The sequence below is a fragment of the Chrysochloris asiatica genome, unplaced genomic scaffold, assembly GCF_000296735.1.
Source record: "Chrysochloris asiatica unplaced genomic scaffold, ChrAsi1.0 scaffold00110, whole genome shotgun sequence".
Classification (NCBI taxonomy): Eukaryota; Metazoa; Chordata; class Mammalia; order Afrosoricida; family Chrysochloridae; genus Chrysochloris; species Chrysochloris asiatica.
This window is the reverse complement of record NW_006408628.1, coordinates 4,806,535-4,824,129: the sequence shown is the minus strand read 5'-3', so window position 1 is coordinate 4,824,129 and position 17,595 is coordinate 4,806,535. Positions and strand designations below refer to the sequence as shown.

The following is a 17,595-nucleotide window of genomic DNA, read 5'->3' as shown; positions in this document are numbered from 1 at the left end:
ATCAGTGGGCTCAAGTGTGACAACAATTGTGAGGTTGGCCCAGGGCTGGGCAGTGTTTCGTTCTGTTGTGCATAGGTCCGCTATGAGTCGGTACCGACCTGATGGCACCTAACAACAAGAGCAGCAGCAGCTGTGGTGGCAGGTTCTGGAGAAGACCCAGGGGAATGTGGGAGTTTCTACAGGGAGCACTTCTGTGAGCTCTCTGCATGTGGGTGCATCTCTGTCACTGTCTTTGGGGGAAGGACTTCCCTTGGAAAAGTCCTTAACTCTTGTGTTCCTGTCCTTACCTGCCCACCGATCTCAGATGGTTGTAGACCATGAGGAAGGACATGTAGTGAAATGGTTGCTTGGTTAAAGCACTGCCTAAATGGTGCAGCTGCAAAGCCTCATTGGGCAAAAAAGAACACCAGGAGTCACTGTGCGTCACAATATTGATGTTTCTCTAACGTCTCTACCAGCGTTTCCACCTCCCTCTTCATTCCAGTGTTCTTTCTTCCTGGATTCTCAGGTTTCCTGTCTCTTCTCCATACCTGTTCCTTAAGGATAGCTATGCTCCTAAGCTCTCTCCTCACTCCCCATTCCTGGACCATTCTGATCCCATAGCTTCGTGGTGACAGCATATGCGTTACTCCATCAGCTAGGTCTCCAGCCCTGTCCTCCCTCTGATGTCCAGATCCTTGACATCTCTCTCAGCCTGCCGCAGACTCATCAAGGTCATGTTGAGTGCTCTCTCTCTCTCTGACCTGTGTATGTGGCCTGTCACCAGGGGCTGTGATTTCTCCCCTCAAATGCCGCTCACATCGATGCTCTTATTTCCATTCTCACTGTGACTTACCCAGCTCATTCCCTCAACCAGTATTTATATCTATTTATTTAGCAATAGTAAACTTATTTGTTGTTGTTGTTGTGAAGTGCTGTTGAATGTGTTCTGACTCACAGTGACCCGTATAGGGTTTTCAAGGAGCAGCTGGTGGGTTTGAACTGCTGTCCTTGTGGTTGGAAGTCCAGTGCTGATCCTACAACACCACACCAGGACTCCAATGTTTACTTTTTTATTTAGCAATGTAGAAATCACCCTGAGGTAAATCTTCCATGTAGCTCTAACAAGTCATGGCATAGCTGCTCTGGTTGTAGTTGGTTTGTAAGTTCCCTGCCCCCTCCATTCCTCCCCACATGGCTCCCAAGGCTCTTTGACACCAGGAGTTCAAAAAGCATCATAGTTTCTTATTGATGATCCTTGATCTGGTAACTGGACCTTCAGCTTTCTGTTTTGAGATTTCCTTAGTGCCAGCCTCTGAGAATCTCACTTTTGTCTATGTCAAATCTCCACCTTCAGTCTGTCTGTCAGTTACTCGTATCCTTGTCTCTCAGGTACTGTTTGTCTGTCTGGGTGTCATCTGCCTGCCCTCATTTACCATGCTGTTATGTGAGGTTGCCATTGTGTTTGCAATCGCTGTCAGTTGTAAAAACTAACGCTGTGTTTGTTAATACCAGTTACTCGTGGTTTTTCTGTTATGGCTGTACGAGACAACTCAGATGCCTGGCTTCTTCCCATCCCAGTGCCTTTGGATGTGCCTTCATTTCTTTGCCTGGAACTCTCTTCTTGTCTTTCAAGCACCCAGTCTTTAGGAAGCCTGTATGAAACCCTCCTGGGTTGTGATTTTCTCTCAGCATCTTGTATGTGTTCTCACCAGTCCCTGAACTCTCCCTGGTTTTAGCACTTACTAGTTTTTAAATGGAGTCCTGGCGCCTTTACTTATCTATTTATGTGATTGCTCATGAATGCACCCTCCTCTAGACTCTAGTGTGACCCAAGGACAGAGACCATGTCTGTTTTGCTCAACATTTTATTGAACCTATGATTAACATAGAATCTGTGCTCAATACATAGTAGATGAAATGAGTAACCCCAGTATGACCCTCCCTGTCTAGTCATACACAAGTTTATTGGGGCCACTTCCCAGCATGGCCTGGATGCGATGCTGTCACTCAACTCCTCCGTGGTCCAAACCACCTTAGAAAGGAAAAATCTCCTCTCCCAACATTGGTGTACCACCTTAGAACAACATACAAAACAGGGCTACTGACATTCTTACTCAACAGTTTTCATTCTTACTCAACTGGCTTTTGTATTCTGGAAGGTCTGTGCTTTGAACCTGCTCCATAGGAGAAAGATGTGGCCGTCTGCTTCCGTAACAATTTAGAAACGGGGCAGTTAATTCTGCTATGAGTTCAGAATTGACGGGAGCAGTGGATTTGATTTTTGGGTATAGACTAGTTTCCAAAAGACTTTTGCTGGTTAGTAACTAATTTCTTGGATAAGAAAAATCTTTAAATCAAAGTAAAATATTTGTTGTAATTTGTTTCTTCCATAGTGGCAACAACCCATATTCCTCATTTGGAGCAACTCTGGCAAGGGATGATGAAAAGAATTTGTGGAGTATGCCTCATGACTTGTCCCACACGGAGGCAGACGACGACAGGATCCTGTACAACCTCATAGTTGTTCGGAATCAACAGGCCAAAGATTCTGAGGTAAGCGTCATTTGAGTTCTCACCTTGTACAGATGAAATGCTTGATAAACAGACGGCGCTCATTTCTAATGATTATCTTAATGGTACAAATTACAAACGAGATAGTGCCGTTGAAGAGTATGAAGATAACTGATCACCTTAAATGGTTCCAACTAACCATCTGGAGTCTTTGCAGTTATTTAGCAAGCTGTAGTTCGGTGATTTGGACTGGGGAAGGCAGAATGGTATTTTGCATTACTGATAATTCTGAACTAGTGGGGCCTGAATTTGGAGTTTTATTTTTTCTGTTTAAAGAAAGATGTTTACCTGTGCTTTATTGACTACCCAAAGGCTTTTGATTGTATAGATCATGGCAAACTATGGACAACATTGCGGAGAAAAATTATTCTGGAACACTTAATTGTGCTCATGAGGGACCTATATATATAGACCAAGAGGCAGGTGTTTGAACAGAACAAGGGAATACAGAATGGTTTAAAATTAGGAAAGGTGTGGGCCAGGGTTGTGTTCTTTCACTGTACTTATTCAGTCTGTATGCTGAGCAAATAATCCATGAAGCTGGATTATATGAAGAAGAATGGCATCAGGATTAGAAGAAGATTCCTTAACAACCTGTGATAATGCAGATGATACAACCTTGCTTGCTGAAAGTGAAGAGGACTTAAAATACTTACTGATGAAGATCAAAGACCACAGTCTTTGGTATGTATTGCATCTCAGTGTAAAGAAAACAAAAATCCTCACCACTGGACCAATAAACAACATCCATATAAATGGAGAAAAGATTGAAGTTGTCAAAGACTTCATGTTGCTCGGATTAACCATCAACACTCACAGAAGCAGCAGTCAAGAAATCAGATGACGTATTGCATTAGGTAAATCTGCTGTACAAGAACTCTTTAAAGTGTTGAAGAGCAAAGATGTCAGTTTGAGGACTAAGGTACGTCTGATACAAACCATGGTGTTTTCAATAACCTCACATGCATGCGAAAGTTGGACAGTGAATAAGAAGGCTTTAGAAGAATTGATGCATTTGAATTATGGTGTTGCAGGAGAATAATAAACATACAGTGGGGTATCAAGAACAAACAGATCTGTGAAGTACAGCCAGAGTGCTCATTGGAAGCCAGGATGGCCAGACTTTATCTCTCATCTTCAGACATATTATCATGAGGGACCAGGCTATATCATGTTTGGTAAATGGAGGGTCAGAGTAAAAGAAGAAGACCTCCAATGAAATGGATTGGCACAGTGGCAGCAACAATGGGTTCAGGTATAGCAATGATTGTGAGGTTGGCACAGGACCGGGCAGTGTTTTGTTCTGTTGTGTATAGGGTCTTGTATTACTCGGTACTGATTTGATGGCATCTAACAATAATAAGAAGTCAGGTGATTCAGACTGGGGTGGGTAGAAGGGTATTTTGCGTTATTGATCATTCTGATTTAGTGGGACGTGGATTAGGAGGTTTATTATGTTTTAAAGCCTTGTAAATTGTGCCTACTGATCAGACAGTAGCTTCTCTGTCATAAACCAGAATCAAACCAAGCCCACTACTACTGAGTCAGTTCAGATTCATAGCAGCCCTGTAGGGTAGAGTAGAACTACTCCATAGGGTTTCTGAAGCTGCCAGTCTTTACAAGAGCAGACAACCTCATCTTTCTCCCACAGAGCAGCTGGTGGGCTTGAACCTCTGACCTTATTGTTAGCAGACCAGTGGTTAAGTCACAGTGCCACCAAAGCTCATTGTTGTTGTTGTGTTCCATTGAATCAGTTCTCACTCATAGTGACCCTGTATAGGGTTTTCAAGGCTGTAGATATTCATGGGAGTAAAAAGACTCATCTCTCCCCTGTGGTGCAGGTGTTGGATTTGAACTGCTGATCTTGCAGTTAGCAGCCTAACGCACAGCCCACTACACCACCAGGGCTCCATGCTAATAATATTTGTTGTCATTGTTTTTAAGAGCCATCAAGTTGTTTCTGACTCATGGTGACTCTGCGTATGTTTTTCAAGGCTGTGGATCTTTGCAGGAGGAGATAGCCTCATGTTTCTCTGGAGGAGTGGCTGGTGAGCTTGAACTGCCGACTTTGTGGTTTGCAGTCCAGTGCTTATTCTGCAGAGCTACCACAGGACTATTTATAGGTGTTTTCATTTTAGGAGACTGGAGTATGAAATATGTTCCTTATCTAGGTTACTTTGGAGTCTTGGTGTAGCGCTGTGGGATAAAGCACTGTACAGCAAGGTGGGTTTGAAGCACAAGTTGTGCGATTCAAACCCACCAGCTGTTCCTTGGAAACCCTATACAGAGTTGCTATGAGTTGGATCTGACTAGATGGCACTAAAGGAGAACAACAACAATCTAGGTTTCTTTAGTTTTTTCTAATTAATTGTTAACTGGTTTTCTCCCCAAATGTATTTCAGCAGGATATGATCACTTTAGCAGTGCATGTGCCCAGGGACTTTTATTCTGATGTGACTTGGCTGGGTTGGGAGGTTAGACATGGGTGTCAAGGTGGGGATCACAGAGTAGGGGAAGCTCTGCTTTTTGGTTCTTGAGGTCATTTGCAAGTAGTTTGCACTTCAAGGAGCTCTGGTAGCGTAGTGGTTACGAATTGGGCTACGAACCGCAAGGTCAGCAGTTTGAAACTACCAGCTGCTCCACGGGAGAAAGATGAGGCGTTCTGCTCCCGTAAAGATTAACAGCCTCGGAAACCCTGTGCAGGGTCGCTATGAGTCGGAACCGACTCCACGGCACATAACAACAACAACTAATTTAAAGGTTGGTGGTCCAAACTAACCTTATGATTCTGTTGGTGAAAGGCCAACAGAAAAACAAAATAAAAACTCAAAGCTGTTACCGTTGAGTCGATTCTGACTGGAAAACCCTTTGGAGCTGTTCTGCTTGGTTGTGACACGCTGGATTGCCAGGAATTTGAATCAACATCATGGCGACAGGTTTGGTTTGGATAAGGAACAAGGAATCCTGTATATTTTTGCATGGTACAAGTTCGAAGCTCAAAAACACTATATTAAGGAAAACTAAACATTTTACTTTTCGAATGGCAACGGCAACACAGAAACAGGAAAGCCACATTTGGAACCCTTTGAATAATGAAAAATAATTTAAAAAAGATTATAGTATGTTTACTGTCTGCATTCCCTTGTTAAGTCTGAAGCAGCTGGAGGAAGAACTACACATTTAAACAGTTTTCTCCCAAATTGACTTTGTGTTTCAAGGTAGAACTGTGCTCCGTAGGGTTCTCAATGGCTGAGATGTTTTTGGAAGTAGGTCACCAGGCCTCTTTGTGGCACCATCTAGGAAAAATTCCAACCACCAGCCTTTCTGGTAGCAGCTGAGCATTTAACCCTTTGTGCCACGCAGGCACAGTGATTGAAATCTTGAGGGAGGACCTTAAATATCTCTTATCTTAAATTGAGAATTCAAAATGCCTGCGTCCAGTCTGTCCCAAGCCTTTCCCTGTGAGTTGTTGATACGTTTTCCCATCAGTGGGACGACAGCTCTGTTTGGTATGAGGATTGTGACCCTGTTTTGGTATGAGGATTGTGACCCTGTTTCAGGAAATGTTCCCAGTTCTAACACAGGGTTTTATATGGAGATTGATGCTGGTTACGGGTTCCTGCTGGGGGCTCCTGTTTTATTAGCTGCCAGATGTTTCTTTCTGTCTTTCTTATTCCTTCTTCACTTTGCTTGGTGGTCTCTGGCCTAGCTTATTTGGAGTCTCTTTAGCTGATTCTGTAGTCACTGTTCTTTAGTTTCATACATGACATTAAGCTATGCTTACCTGGCAAAAAACCCTGCAGAAAATTCCTAAACTTTTTATTGTGAAAAACTTTTAAACTTTGGATGAAAATCAAAGATAAAAGATAAAATCATTCTCAAAAACACATAGAGAAATTTTTGAGATTGTAGAAACTGTTAGAACGGTATGTCTTTGGCTATGTATGTTTTCTCCGAAAATAAACACACAAACAAAAAAACAAACGCTTGTAAGCACTGCTTTGGGTAAGAAATTGTTGTTGTTGTTAAATTCTGTTGAGCCAGTTCTGATTCATAGTGATCCTGTATGGGTTTCCAAGGAGCATTTGGTGAATTTGAACCAACAGCCTTGTGGTTAGCAGTCCAGTGTTTATCCTATAGTGCCACACTAGGCTAAAAAAATATTTGATGCGTAACTTGTGATAAATATTCTATGCTTAATTTTGAAATTAATAAGTAATGACATGCTCAAAAATATAGATGATTCTCATAACTGCTGTAGCCCATGGCAGTATTTACACACTAGCAGGTGAGTTGGTACCAACTCGATGGCACCTAACAACAACAAGGCTTCCATGTAGGTTAACGTGCTGGACTGCAAGGTCAGTTTGAAACTCAAGGTGGGCAGTTCAAACTCACCAGCCACACCTTGGAAAACCTATAGGGTTGCTATGAGTCAGAATGGACTCGGTGGCACTTAACAACAACAATAACAAATGCTTCCATGGAACCATGAGATGCTTGTGTGGCTCAGGTGAGCCCCTGAAAACCACATTCTGCTCAACTTCAGTAAACATCTGAATGTTATTATTTTCTGAAACCATATCAGCAAAAACATACAGTGCTCCTGGTTTACAATTTACTTATTCTTCCTGTGTGCCAGACAGAACTCCCGCAGCCAGAGTGTTGCCAAGCAGTTGCTGTAAAATTTAAAAATAGCACCAGACCTTCTCAGGAGTTGTTTCCAAGGTTTGGACTGTAATTAACCCTTCTGTATTCCTAATACAAAAAGAAATAATGCAGAACCAAACAGAGTTCACTGGCGTGTTTGGTGGGTGACTGTAAGGAAGGGGTCAGAGGATTGGATTGATTGTGTATCAGCCACGTAGCTCATAAGTACTTGGAGGCCTGGTTATTCCAGTTTGACTCCACATTGCTTTGTCTGAACTGGTCTACCTCGATTAGGCAAGGCGTACTCTGGCAGGGCCATCTGATGTCTGTACAATTGTGTGAATATTGGTTACTATTGGAAGTTTGATTGCTATTTTAAAACAAGCATGGAGCAAAATGGTAATGGAAAATTGAAGGCATTCTCTAGATAATTCTGAATTTTCCAAAAGGCCCAGATCTATCTCTGGGACCTAAATTATTAGGATTACTGAATGTATCATTCTTTACTTTGCTAGTGACTATTTTCCCATTTATTTGCCAGTTTGTTGGACTGTGGTGGCTTGCATGTTGGAAGCTATGTCACCTGTTTCATACACCAGCAGTGCCACCCATGCTATATGGCAGGTTTCAGTGGAACTTGAAATGGGGCAGACTAGGAAGAAGGGACAGGCAGTCCGCTTCTGGGGGGTTAGCCTCTGAAAACCATATGCATAGAAGTGGAATATCATCTGATATAATGCCGGAAGATTAGCCCCTCAGATTGGAAGGCACCGCAAATACAACAGGGGTTGAGCTGCCTGCTGAGAACAAAGTCGACTTTAATTGACTACGACCTGGATGGAGCAGAGCTTTTTGCACTTTCATCTGCTAATGGGGCACGGCTCAAAATGATAAGCAACAGCTTCAAACATCCATTAATCATTAGGATGTGGAATGTGTGAAGTGTAAATCAAGGAAAATTAGAGATCATTAAAAAAAAAAAAGGAATGCATAAAAATTGATATCCTAGGCAGTAGTGAGCTGAAATGAACCGTTATTGGCCATTTTGAATCCAACAATCATATGATTTACTGGGCCAGGAATGATAAATTTAAGAGGAATGGCATCACATTCATCATAAAAAGGAGTATTTCAAGATCTATCTTGAAGTACAATGCTGCCTGTAATAGGACAGTATCTATACTACAAGGAAAACCAGTTAAGATGGCTATTATTCACATTTATGCACCATCTATCTACTAAAGCCAGTGATGAAGAAATTGAAGAATTCTACCAACTTTTTCAGTCTGACATTGATCAAACATGCAGTCAAGATGCATTGATAATTACTGGTGACTGGGATGCAAAATTTGAAAACCAAGAGGAGGCATCAGTAGTTGAAAAATAATGGCCTTGGTGATAGAAATGACATTGGAAATCAAATGATAGACTTTTGCAAGACCAACAACTTATTCATTGCAAACACCCCTTTTCAATAACATAGCAGCGACTAACCAAGGTAGGTGTAGGAGCTCTGGTAGCATAGTGGTTAGGAGCCGGGCTGCTAATCTCATAGCCAGCAGTTCGAAACTACCAGTGGTTCCGCAGGAGAAAGATGAGGCTTTGTGTTTCCGTAAAGATTTATAGCCTCGGAAGCCCTATGCAGGAACACTATGACAGCGAATAAAGAAAATCAGAGAAGAATTGATGTATTTGAATTGTGGTGTTGGTGAAGAATATTGGAAGCATGATAAACTGCTAGAAGAATGAATAAATCTATCGTGAAAGAAAGATAGCCAGAATGCTCCTTGATGGTAGGACTGTATCTTTCATTTTTTGGACACGTTGTCAGGAAAGACCAGTCCCTGATGAAGGACATCATGCTTGGTAAAGTGGAGGGTCAGCAAAAAAGAAGAAGACCCCCCAATGAGCTGTATGGACACAGTGGTAGCAACAGCAGACTCAGACATAACTATGGTGAGGATGGTGTATGACTGGGCAGGGTTTCTTCTGTTGTGCATAGGGATGCTATAAGTTGGAATTGACCGGACAGCACCTAACAACAACAACAACATGGGCAAAATATTGAATAATGGAGGAACCATGAAAGGAAAAGGAAGGAATCTACAGAACCCCTGTACCAAAAAGCATTGGACAGTGTTCAACCATTTAGGTAGGTAGCATATGATCGAGGAGCTCTGGTAGCGTAGTGGTTATGAGTCGGGCTGCTAACCTCAAGGTCAGCAGTTCAAAACTACCAGCTGTTCCACGGGAGAAGGATGAGGCTTTCTGCTCCTGTTAAGATTTACAGCCTCGGAAACCCTATACAGGGTCACTATGAGTTGGAACCAACTCCACGGCACACCACCATCACCATATAATCAAGAACTGATGGCACTGAAGGAAGAAGTCCAGCCTTTACTGAAGGCATTGGTGAAAAACAAGGCTCCAGGAATTGACACCATTCCCACTGAAATGCTCAACAAACTGATATGAGTGCTGTAGATGCTCAACTTGTGTATGCTAAGAAATGTGAAAGACATCTGCCTGGCCAACCAATTGGAAGAAATCCATGTTTGTGTCCATTCTAAAGAAAAGTGACCCTACAGAATGCAGAAATTATTGAACGATATCATTAATATTGCATGCAAGTAAAATTTTATGGAGATAATTCAAAACCGGTTGCAGCAGTGCATCGACAAGGAGAGATGCTAGACATTCAAGCTGGATTCAGAAGAGGATGTGGAATGAGGTATATCACTGCTGTGGGCAGATGGATCTTGGCTGAAAGCAGAGGATGCCAGAAAGATGCTTTGTTGTTGTTCCTAAGTGTCATCGAGTTGGTTCTGACTCATAGTGACCCTGAATAGGGTTTCCGAGGAATGGCTGGTGAGCTTGAATCACCAACCTTGTGGTTCAAACCAACTTTGTAGCCCAGAGCATTAATCCACAGCTCCACACCAGGACTCCAGAAAGATGCTTACTTGTTCTTCATTGATTACGCAAAGGCATTCGACTACGTGGATCATAACAAACTATGGATAACTTTGCAAAGAATGGGAATTCCAGAGCACTTAGTTGTGCTCAAGTGGAACCTGTACATAGACCGAGAGGCAGGTTTTTTTTTTTTGGCCAAAACAAGCAAATACTGTGTGGTTTAAAATCAGGACAGGTGTGCGTCAGAGTTGCATCCTTTTACCATACTTGTTCAGTCTGTAGGCTGAGTAAATAATCTGAGAAACTAAACTAAGTGAAGAAGAATGCTGAGGATTGGAGAAAGACTCATTAACACCTTGTGATATGCAGATGATCTAACCTTGTTTGCTGAAAGTAAAGAGGACTTGAAGAATTTACTGATGGAGATTGAAGAATACAGCCTCCAGTATGAATTAAAACTCAACGTGAAAAAACAAACAAACAAACAAAACACAAAAATATAACTGGCCAATGAGCAACATCATGATAAACAGAGAAGAGACTGACGATTGAAAAGATTTCACTTTAATTAGATAAACAATCACAGAAACAACAGTCAAGAAATCAAATAATGTAGTCCATTGAACAAATCTGCTATAAAATACCCTTTTAAAGTGTTAAATAGCAAACATGTCACACTTAAGTGTGTATGCCTGACTTAAGCCATTTTCAGTAGCATCAAATGCATCTAATTGCTTATGTGCAAGTTCAGGCTGAAGCTGAAGAAAAATAAGTCCACGAGAACCAAAATAGGACTTTGAACATGTCCCACCTGAATTTAGAGACATCTCAAGAACAGATTTGATGCATTAGAATTAATGATTGAATACTAGAAGAGTTATGGGATGACAGAAACATCATACAAAAAGAAGCAAAAGGTCATTAAAAAGATAGAAGAGAAAGACAAGACCAAAATGGATGTCAGAAGAGTCTCTGAAACTTGCTCTCTAGTGTAGAGATGCTAAAACAAATGGAATAATTGAGAAAGTAAAAGAGCTGACTGGTAAGTTTCAAATGGCTGCTTGAGAAGACAAAGTCAAGTATAATGAAATTGTACAAAGACTTGGAGTTAGAGAATCAAAAGGAAGAACATGCTCAACATTTCTCAAGCTAAAATACTGAAGAAAAAATTCCAACCTTGAATTGCATTATTGAAGGATTCTATGGGAAATGAACTGAATGATGCAGAAAGTATCAAAAGAAGATGGAAGACAAGTAGTCAGTGTACCAAAAGGAAATTGTTTGGTGGAAAAGATGTTCAAGAATCCATGGTCTATGATCAAGAACCCATGGCACTTAAGGAAGAAATCCAAGCTACACTGAAGGCATTGGCAAAGAACAAGGCTCTAGGAATTGATGGAATACAAATTGAAATCCTTCAACAAACTGATGTAGCACTGGAGACACTCAGTCATCTTGCTAAGAAATTTGGAAGAGAGCTACCTGGCCATCTCATTGGAAGAGATCCATATTTGTGTTCATTCCAAAGAGCAGTGACCCAGTGGAATGTGGAAATCAATCAACAATATCATTAATATCACATGGAAGGAAATTTTTGCTGTAGATAATTAAAAATGACTGCAACAGTACATTGACAGCGAACTGCCAGAAATTCAAGTTGGATTTAGAAGAGAGCGAGGGATGAGGGAGGTCACTGCTGATGTCAGATGGATCTTGGCTGAGAGTAGAGAATGCCAGGAAGATGTTTACCTGTGCTTTATTGACTATGAAAAGGCTTTCAACAGTGAGGATCATGACAAACTGTTGATAACATTGAGAATAACAGGTATTTCTGAACACTTAATTGTGCTCATGAGGAACCTGTAAATAGACCAAGAGGCAGTCATTAGAACAGAACAAGGGGATAGTGAATGGTTTAAAATAAGGAAAGGTGTGTGCCAGGGTTGTATTCGTTCACTGTATTTATTAAGGAGCTCTGGTAGCGTAGTGGTTATGAATCAGGCTGCTAACCTCAAGGTCAGCAGTTTGAAACTACCAGCTGTTCTGCAGGAGAAAGATGAGGCTTTCTGCTCCTGTAAAGATTTGCAGCCTCGGAAACCCTGTACAGGATCACTATGAGTTGGAACCGACTCCATGGTACTTAACAACAACAACATTCAGTCTGTATACTAAGCAAATAACCTGCAAATAACGTGAAAGCTGGGTTATATGAAGAAGGTGACATCAGGATTGGAGGAAGATACATTAGTAACCTGTGTTATGCAGATGATACAAATTTGCTTGCTGGAAGCGAAGAGGGCTTGAAATATTTACTGATGAAGATCAAAGACTACAACTTTCAATATGGATTGCACTTCTGTGTAAAGAAAACAAAAATCTTTACAACTGGAGCAGTAAATAACTTCATGATAGATGGAAAAAAGATTGAAGTTGTCAAAGACTTAATTTTGCTTGGCTCCACAACCAACTCTCATGGAAGCAGCAGGCAAGAATTAAAAGAACATAGTGCATTAGGCAAATCCGTTGCACAATACCTCTTTAAAGTGATCAAGAGCAAAGATACCAGTTTGAGGATTAACGTGTGTCTGACCCAAGCCATGGCATTTTCAGTAGCTTCACATGCATGTGAAAATTGGACAGTGAATAAGGAAGACCACAGAAGAATGTATGCATTTGAATTATGGTTTTGGAGAAGAATATTGAAAGTACCATGAACTGCCGGAATAACAAACAAATCTGTGCTAGAAGTAGTGCAGCCAAAATGCTTCTTAGGACCCAGAATGGCGAAACTTTGTGTCTCATGCTTTGGACATGCTATCCAGATGAAACAGTCCCTGGAGAGGAACATCATGCTTGGTAAAGTCATGGGTCAGTGAAAAAGAGGAAGATCCCCAGTAAGATACGTTGGTATAGCGGCAGCAGCAGAGGATTCAAGTGTAACAACAGTTGTGAAGATGGCACAGGACTAGGCAACATTTCGTCTGTTGTGCTTCGTTCTCTTGTTGCAGTGAGGCAGAGCCAACTCGGTTGTACCTAACAACAACAAGAAATACTAATTTGTGCCACCAATAACTTATGTCAGTGTTAGAGTCTGTCTTCCCTAGCACATATGGGACCATTCAAGATGCTTGCTATTATCTCTGTTTTATCATCGGTGTGCCTCCTACATGCTTTATCTGACTTTTCCCACCTGTCTTATGAAGTAGATGAACTATCTATAAATAAATAAATGAGATCCAAGGAGGTTAAGTGACTTTTCTTAAATCACTACATTTAACTCAGTATCCTTTTGCATCCGGTCTGATGCCCTTGACTGTGGAGTAGAGAAGGAACGACTGTAATAGTGTGGGGATTTCATTTTGCCCTTTATTCTGAATGTGAACAGGGCCAATCAGATGGCAACAGCAGCTTATAGGCATGCAGCCTTACAGAATAAAAACAAAAGCTTGAGGACTTTGGCCAATTTCCATCTTTTTTCTTTTTTAAGTTTTTCTTATGAATTGAGTGATAGATTACATAGGGAGAACATTGGTTTTACACTCATCATTTCATTGCAATGATTACAGTTTCCTCTGTGCATCATAATTCAACAGTATTTGCTTATATTCCCTCTGTTTTTTTTTGGCGGGGGGTGGTGTACACAAAAACACTCAGGAATATATATATATATATTGTTGTTGTTGTTATGTGCGCCGTGGAGTCGGTTCCGACTCATAGCGACCCTGCACAGGGTTTCCTAGGCTGTTAATCTTTATGGGAGCAGAATGCCTCATCTTTCTCCCGCGGAGCATCTGGTAGTTTCGAACTGCTGACCTTGCGGTTCGTAACCACTACGCTACCAGAGCTCCATATATATCATTTAAATAGCCAAAGGGCACATTGTGCAAGCCTGCCTCCTGCCCACAGGTACACAGCCTTTCTCTTTCCATAAGTCTAGAGTCCTCAGCTGCTCCCTCTCTCCGTGTCATCACCTCTGCCTCCATCTCTGGTGTCGCTGCTTCTTTGGATAGGGTTCCACATTCTCCTCATGCTCTTCTCCCTTGATGGTCCTAGGGTTCTCTGTTCCTGGACTGTAAAACTAACTGCTCCCCTCTTTTTCTTACAAAACTTCTACTTTTACAGCTGTGACAGTCGCACCAATTTCCTTCTTACTGATGACAACTGTCAATGTGATTTTTCTCCCAAGGTAACTATTCTTGTATAGAGGGCATGTTTCAGTAAAAGCTCATATTTTATCTGACTCATTTTTTTTCTTTCAGTTTTCTCAAAAGCCATGTGTCTAATGTTAATATGCAGTTAACAGTGTTGATTTGGGATGGGAACATTGCCAGGTCTTCATGAAGGGCTAATGTTTTTTAGTCTGGTCAGTTTAGTGTTAATGTAGGTAATGGTTATCGCTTCTTCTTAGATCCTCCACTTCTCAACTTAATATGAGAACTTGCTGGTTGATACTGCATTAGAGTTTGTATTTTCATCATAGTATAGCCCAACTTCCAGTTTCAAACTATTCTTAGGTCAAAATGGTGGATGTATCATTGAGGGAGACCAGTAGACTGTTCATGCAAGAGCTAGTAGACCAGCAATACTATGAACTTCTGGTGATGATCTTGGCGAGTCTCTGAACAAGACTTTGTCAATGTACCTACATCTATTGAGCTCACAGGGTTTGACTGACACTAACCAAAGTCATAAGAGACAGTCATATAAATCTAAGTGTCTGATCGTCTAACTGTCACACCAGGTGTGTCTGGTCAGTACAGTCTCTCTTCTGGACCAAACTAGCAGTGGCTTGGTGAGAAGAAGTCAGATAATGAGAATAATGTCAACTAACAGTGAGCGCGCCCTGTGTTCCAGGTGCAGCTCCAAGCACGTTACTATATTATCATGGCCTTTAAGATAGGAGCCCTGGTGGTGCTATGGGTGAGACATTGGGCTGCTAACTGCAGGGTTGGTGGTTTGAATCTACCAGCTAGTCTATAGGAGAACGTTGAAGATTTACAGTCCTAGAAACCCTGTATAGGGTTGCTAAATGGGAAGTGACCTGATGGCAGTAGGTTTGGGTTTATTGTTCAAGATAGAGGGGCCCTGGTGGCATAGTGGTGAAAATATCTGACTGCTAATCAGAAGATTGGGGGTTTGAATCCACCAGCCACTTGGGAGAGTAAGAAGTGGCAGGCAGCCTCTGTAAAGATTTAAAGCCTTGGAAACCCTATGGGACAGTTCTGCTCTATCCTATAGGGTTCCTATGAGTTGGAATTGACTTTATCTGTAGGAGTGGGTTTGGTCGGTTTTAGGTCTTCAAGGTATTATAACCTGATGGGCTCATCTCTACTGTCAAGTTAAGACCCACCCGCCCCTTGATGGTGGTAGAGGGAGATTTCTGAACATGTGCTTGATGAGTGTAGTCTGTAGCTCTGGACACTGGCTGAGGTTTGAAAGGGCAGGCCTCAGAGTGTGGAATCAAAAGAAATTCCAAATAATGTAATATTGGGTGAATGTGGGACTGAAAGCAAAGGAGGCATGTCAAAGAAGGGGTCAACTTGATGAGGCTGCTCAGACACCTACACAGAGCCAGCAAATTAAAGATGAAAGGCAGAAGTATGATGAATTTGGAATGGAATGGAAGATAGAAATCTGCAGACTTATGGGCCAAGTGCAACACCTGAGTTGTTGTTGCAAACAGAACTGAATACACCACTAATAAACTCCGTCTCTCTATGACATTTTCTCCCATGAGACCTCTTAACATGTTGTCAGCTGAAAGTCACTCATTTTCTCGGTTTATTATTTAATATGTAAAATCTGGACAGAGGGCACAGAAACTGTCAAAGTCACGGAGTTTTGAGGAATTCCTACCAGAATGGCCTTTGACAATATTGAGTAAGGCTCTTCATTTTTCTCTTTGCTGACACACTAGACGGCCATGGGAAGTGGTTGTTGCCCCAGAGGGTTATCTCTCGTGATCCTAAGAGTTCCTTTCCTCATGAGTCATTTTGGCCCCTTTCTTCAACTGAAATTCTTAAGGCAGAATTGTTGTTGTTAAGTGCTGCCAAGTCTGTTTTGGTCCATAGCGACCCTGTATAGGGTTTCTTAGGAACCGCTGGTGAATTTGAACCTCCGACCTTGCATTTCAAACCGACTTTGCAGTCCAGCACTTTAACCCACAGCACCACAGCAGAACTCCTAAGGCAGACTAATCTTAAAAAAAATTTTTTTTAGGCCTATTCAGGATATTGTATTTTATTATGATTATTATTTATTGTGGAATGGGTGAAAGTCTATAGAGTATATGTTAGTTTTCCATTCAACAATTTATATCCATTTTGTTTTGTAATATAAGTTACAATTCTCTCGACATAACAGCACTCTTACTGTTTCCTCCTTGGGCTCTTCATGGTGTTGCTGTTGTTACGTGCCATCCCTGAGTTGGTTTCTACTCATAGCGAAACCTGTGTCCAACTAACAAAACACTGTCTGATCCTGCGTTAGCCTCACAGGTTTGAGCCCATAGTTGCAGCCAGTGTGTCACTCTATCTCATTGAGGGTCTTTCTCGTTTTCAGTGAACCTATCCTTTACCAAGCATGATGCCCTTCTCCAGGGAATGGTCTCCTCATGACGACATGTCCAAAGAACATGGGGAAAAGTCTCACCATCCTCCCTTCTAAGGAACAATCTGGGTGTATGTCTTCTGGCAGCCATGGAATAGTCAGGATTCACAATCCAACTGGATCACTGCTTCTTTGATCTTTTTTATGCCTTGTCCCGTTTTCACAGGATTATGAGACAATTGAAAACACCTTGGCTAGGGTCAGGCACATGTTATTCTTCAGAGTGGCATCTTTGCCCTTAAACACTTTAAAGGGTTTTTTGTAACATCAGATTTGCCCTTTGCAACACATCGTTTGATTTCTTGACTGCTGCTTCCATGAGCACTGATTTCAAATCCAAGTAAAATGAAATCCTTGACAACTTCAATCTTTTCTCCATTTATCATAATGTTGTTTATTGGTCTAGTTATGAGGATTTTTGTATGTTTTACATTGAAGTATATCCTAACTCTTGTACCTTAGTTAAATCAATTGTCTGGCGATTTTGCGATTATCAGTCTATCTGATAGATTGTTGTTGTCGAGTTGGTTCCAACCAATTGCGACCTTGTATTGGGTTTTCCAGGAGCAGTTGAGGAGCTTGAACCACTGACCTTGCGGTTCAAACTGACTTTGCAGTCCAGTGAATTAATCCCCAGCACCACACCAGGTCTCTATTACTTAGACTGTTATATAAAGATGAATGTTAGGTGTGTTGAATGCAGTGTTGTGTTGAAAAGGAAAAAGCTAGATATAGAAATATCTAATGAGAGGACTCTTGGTGACATCCGTTTTGACCTTTTCCTTCTTTCTTGTCTTCTTAATGACTTTTTGCTTTCTTCATGTATGATGTTCTTGATGTCATCCCACAACTCTTCTGGTCTTCGGT

At 41.5% G+C, this 17,595-nt stretch overlaps 1 protein-coding gene across 1 annotated transcript in view; it reads left to right on the top strand.

Annotated features, from left to right (window-relative positions):
* Window positions 1-17,595, top strand: part of MREG (melanoregulin) — a 98,331-nt gene that overhangs the window by 22,608 nt on the left and 58,128 nt on the right. Inside the window, exon 2 of the mRNA XM_006867793.1 lies at window positions 2,376-2,535. Coding sequence (XP_006867855.1) covers window positions 2,376-2,535 — 160 coding nt within the window. The remainder of the gene's footprint in view (window positions 1-2,375; window positions 2,536-17,595) is intronic.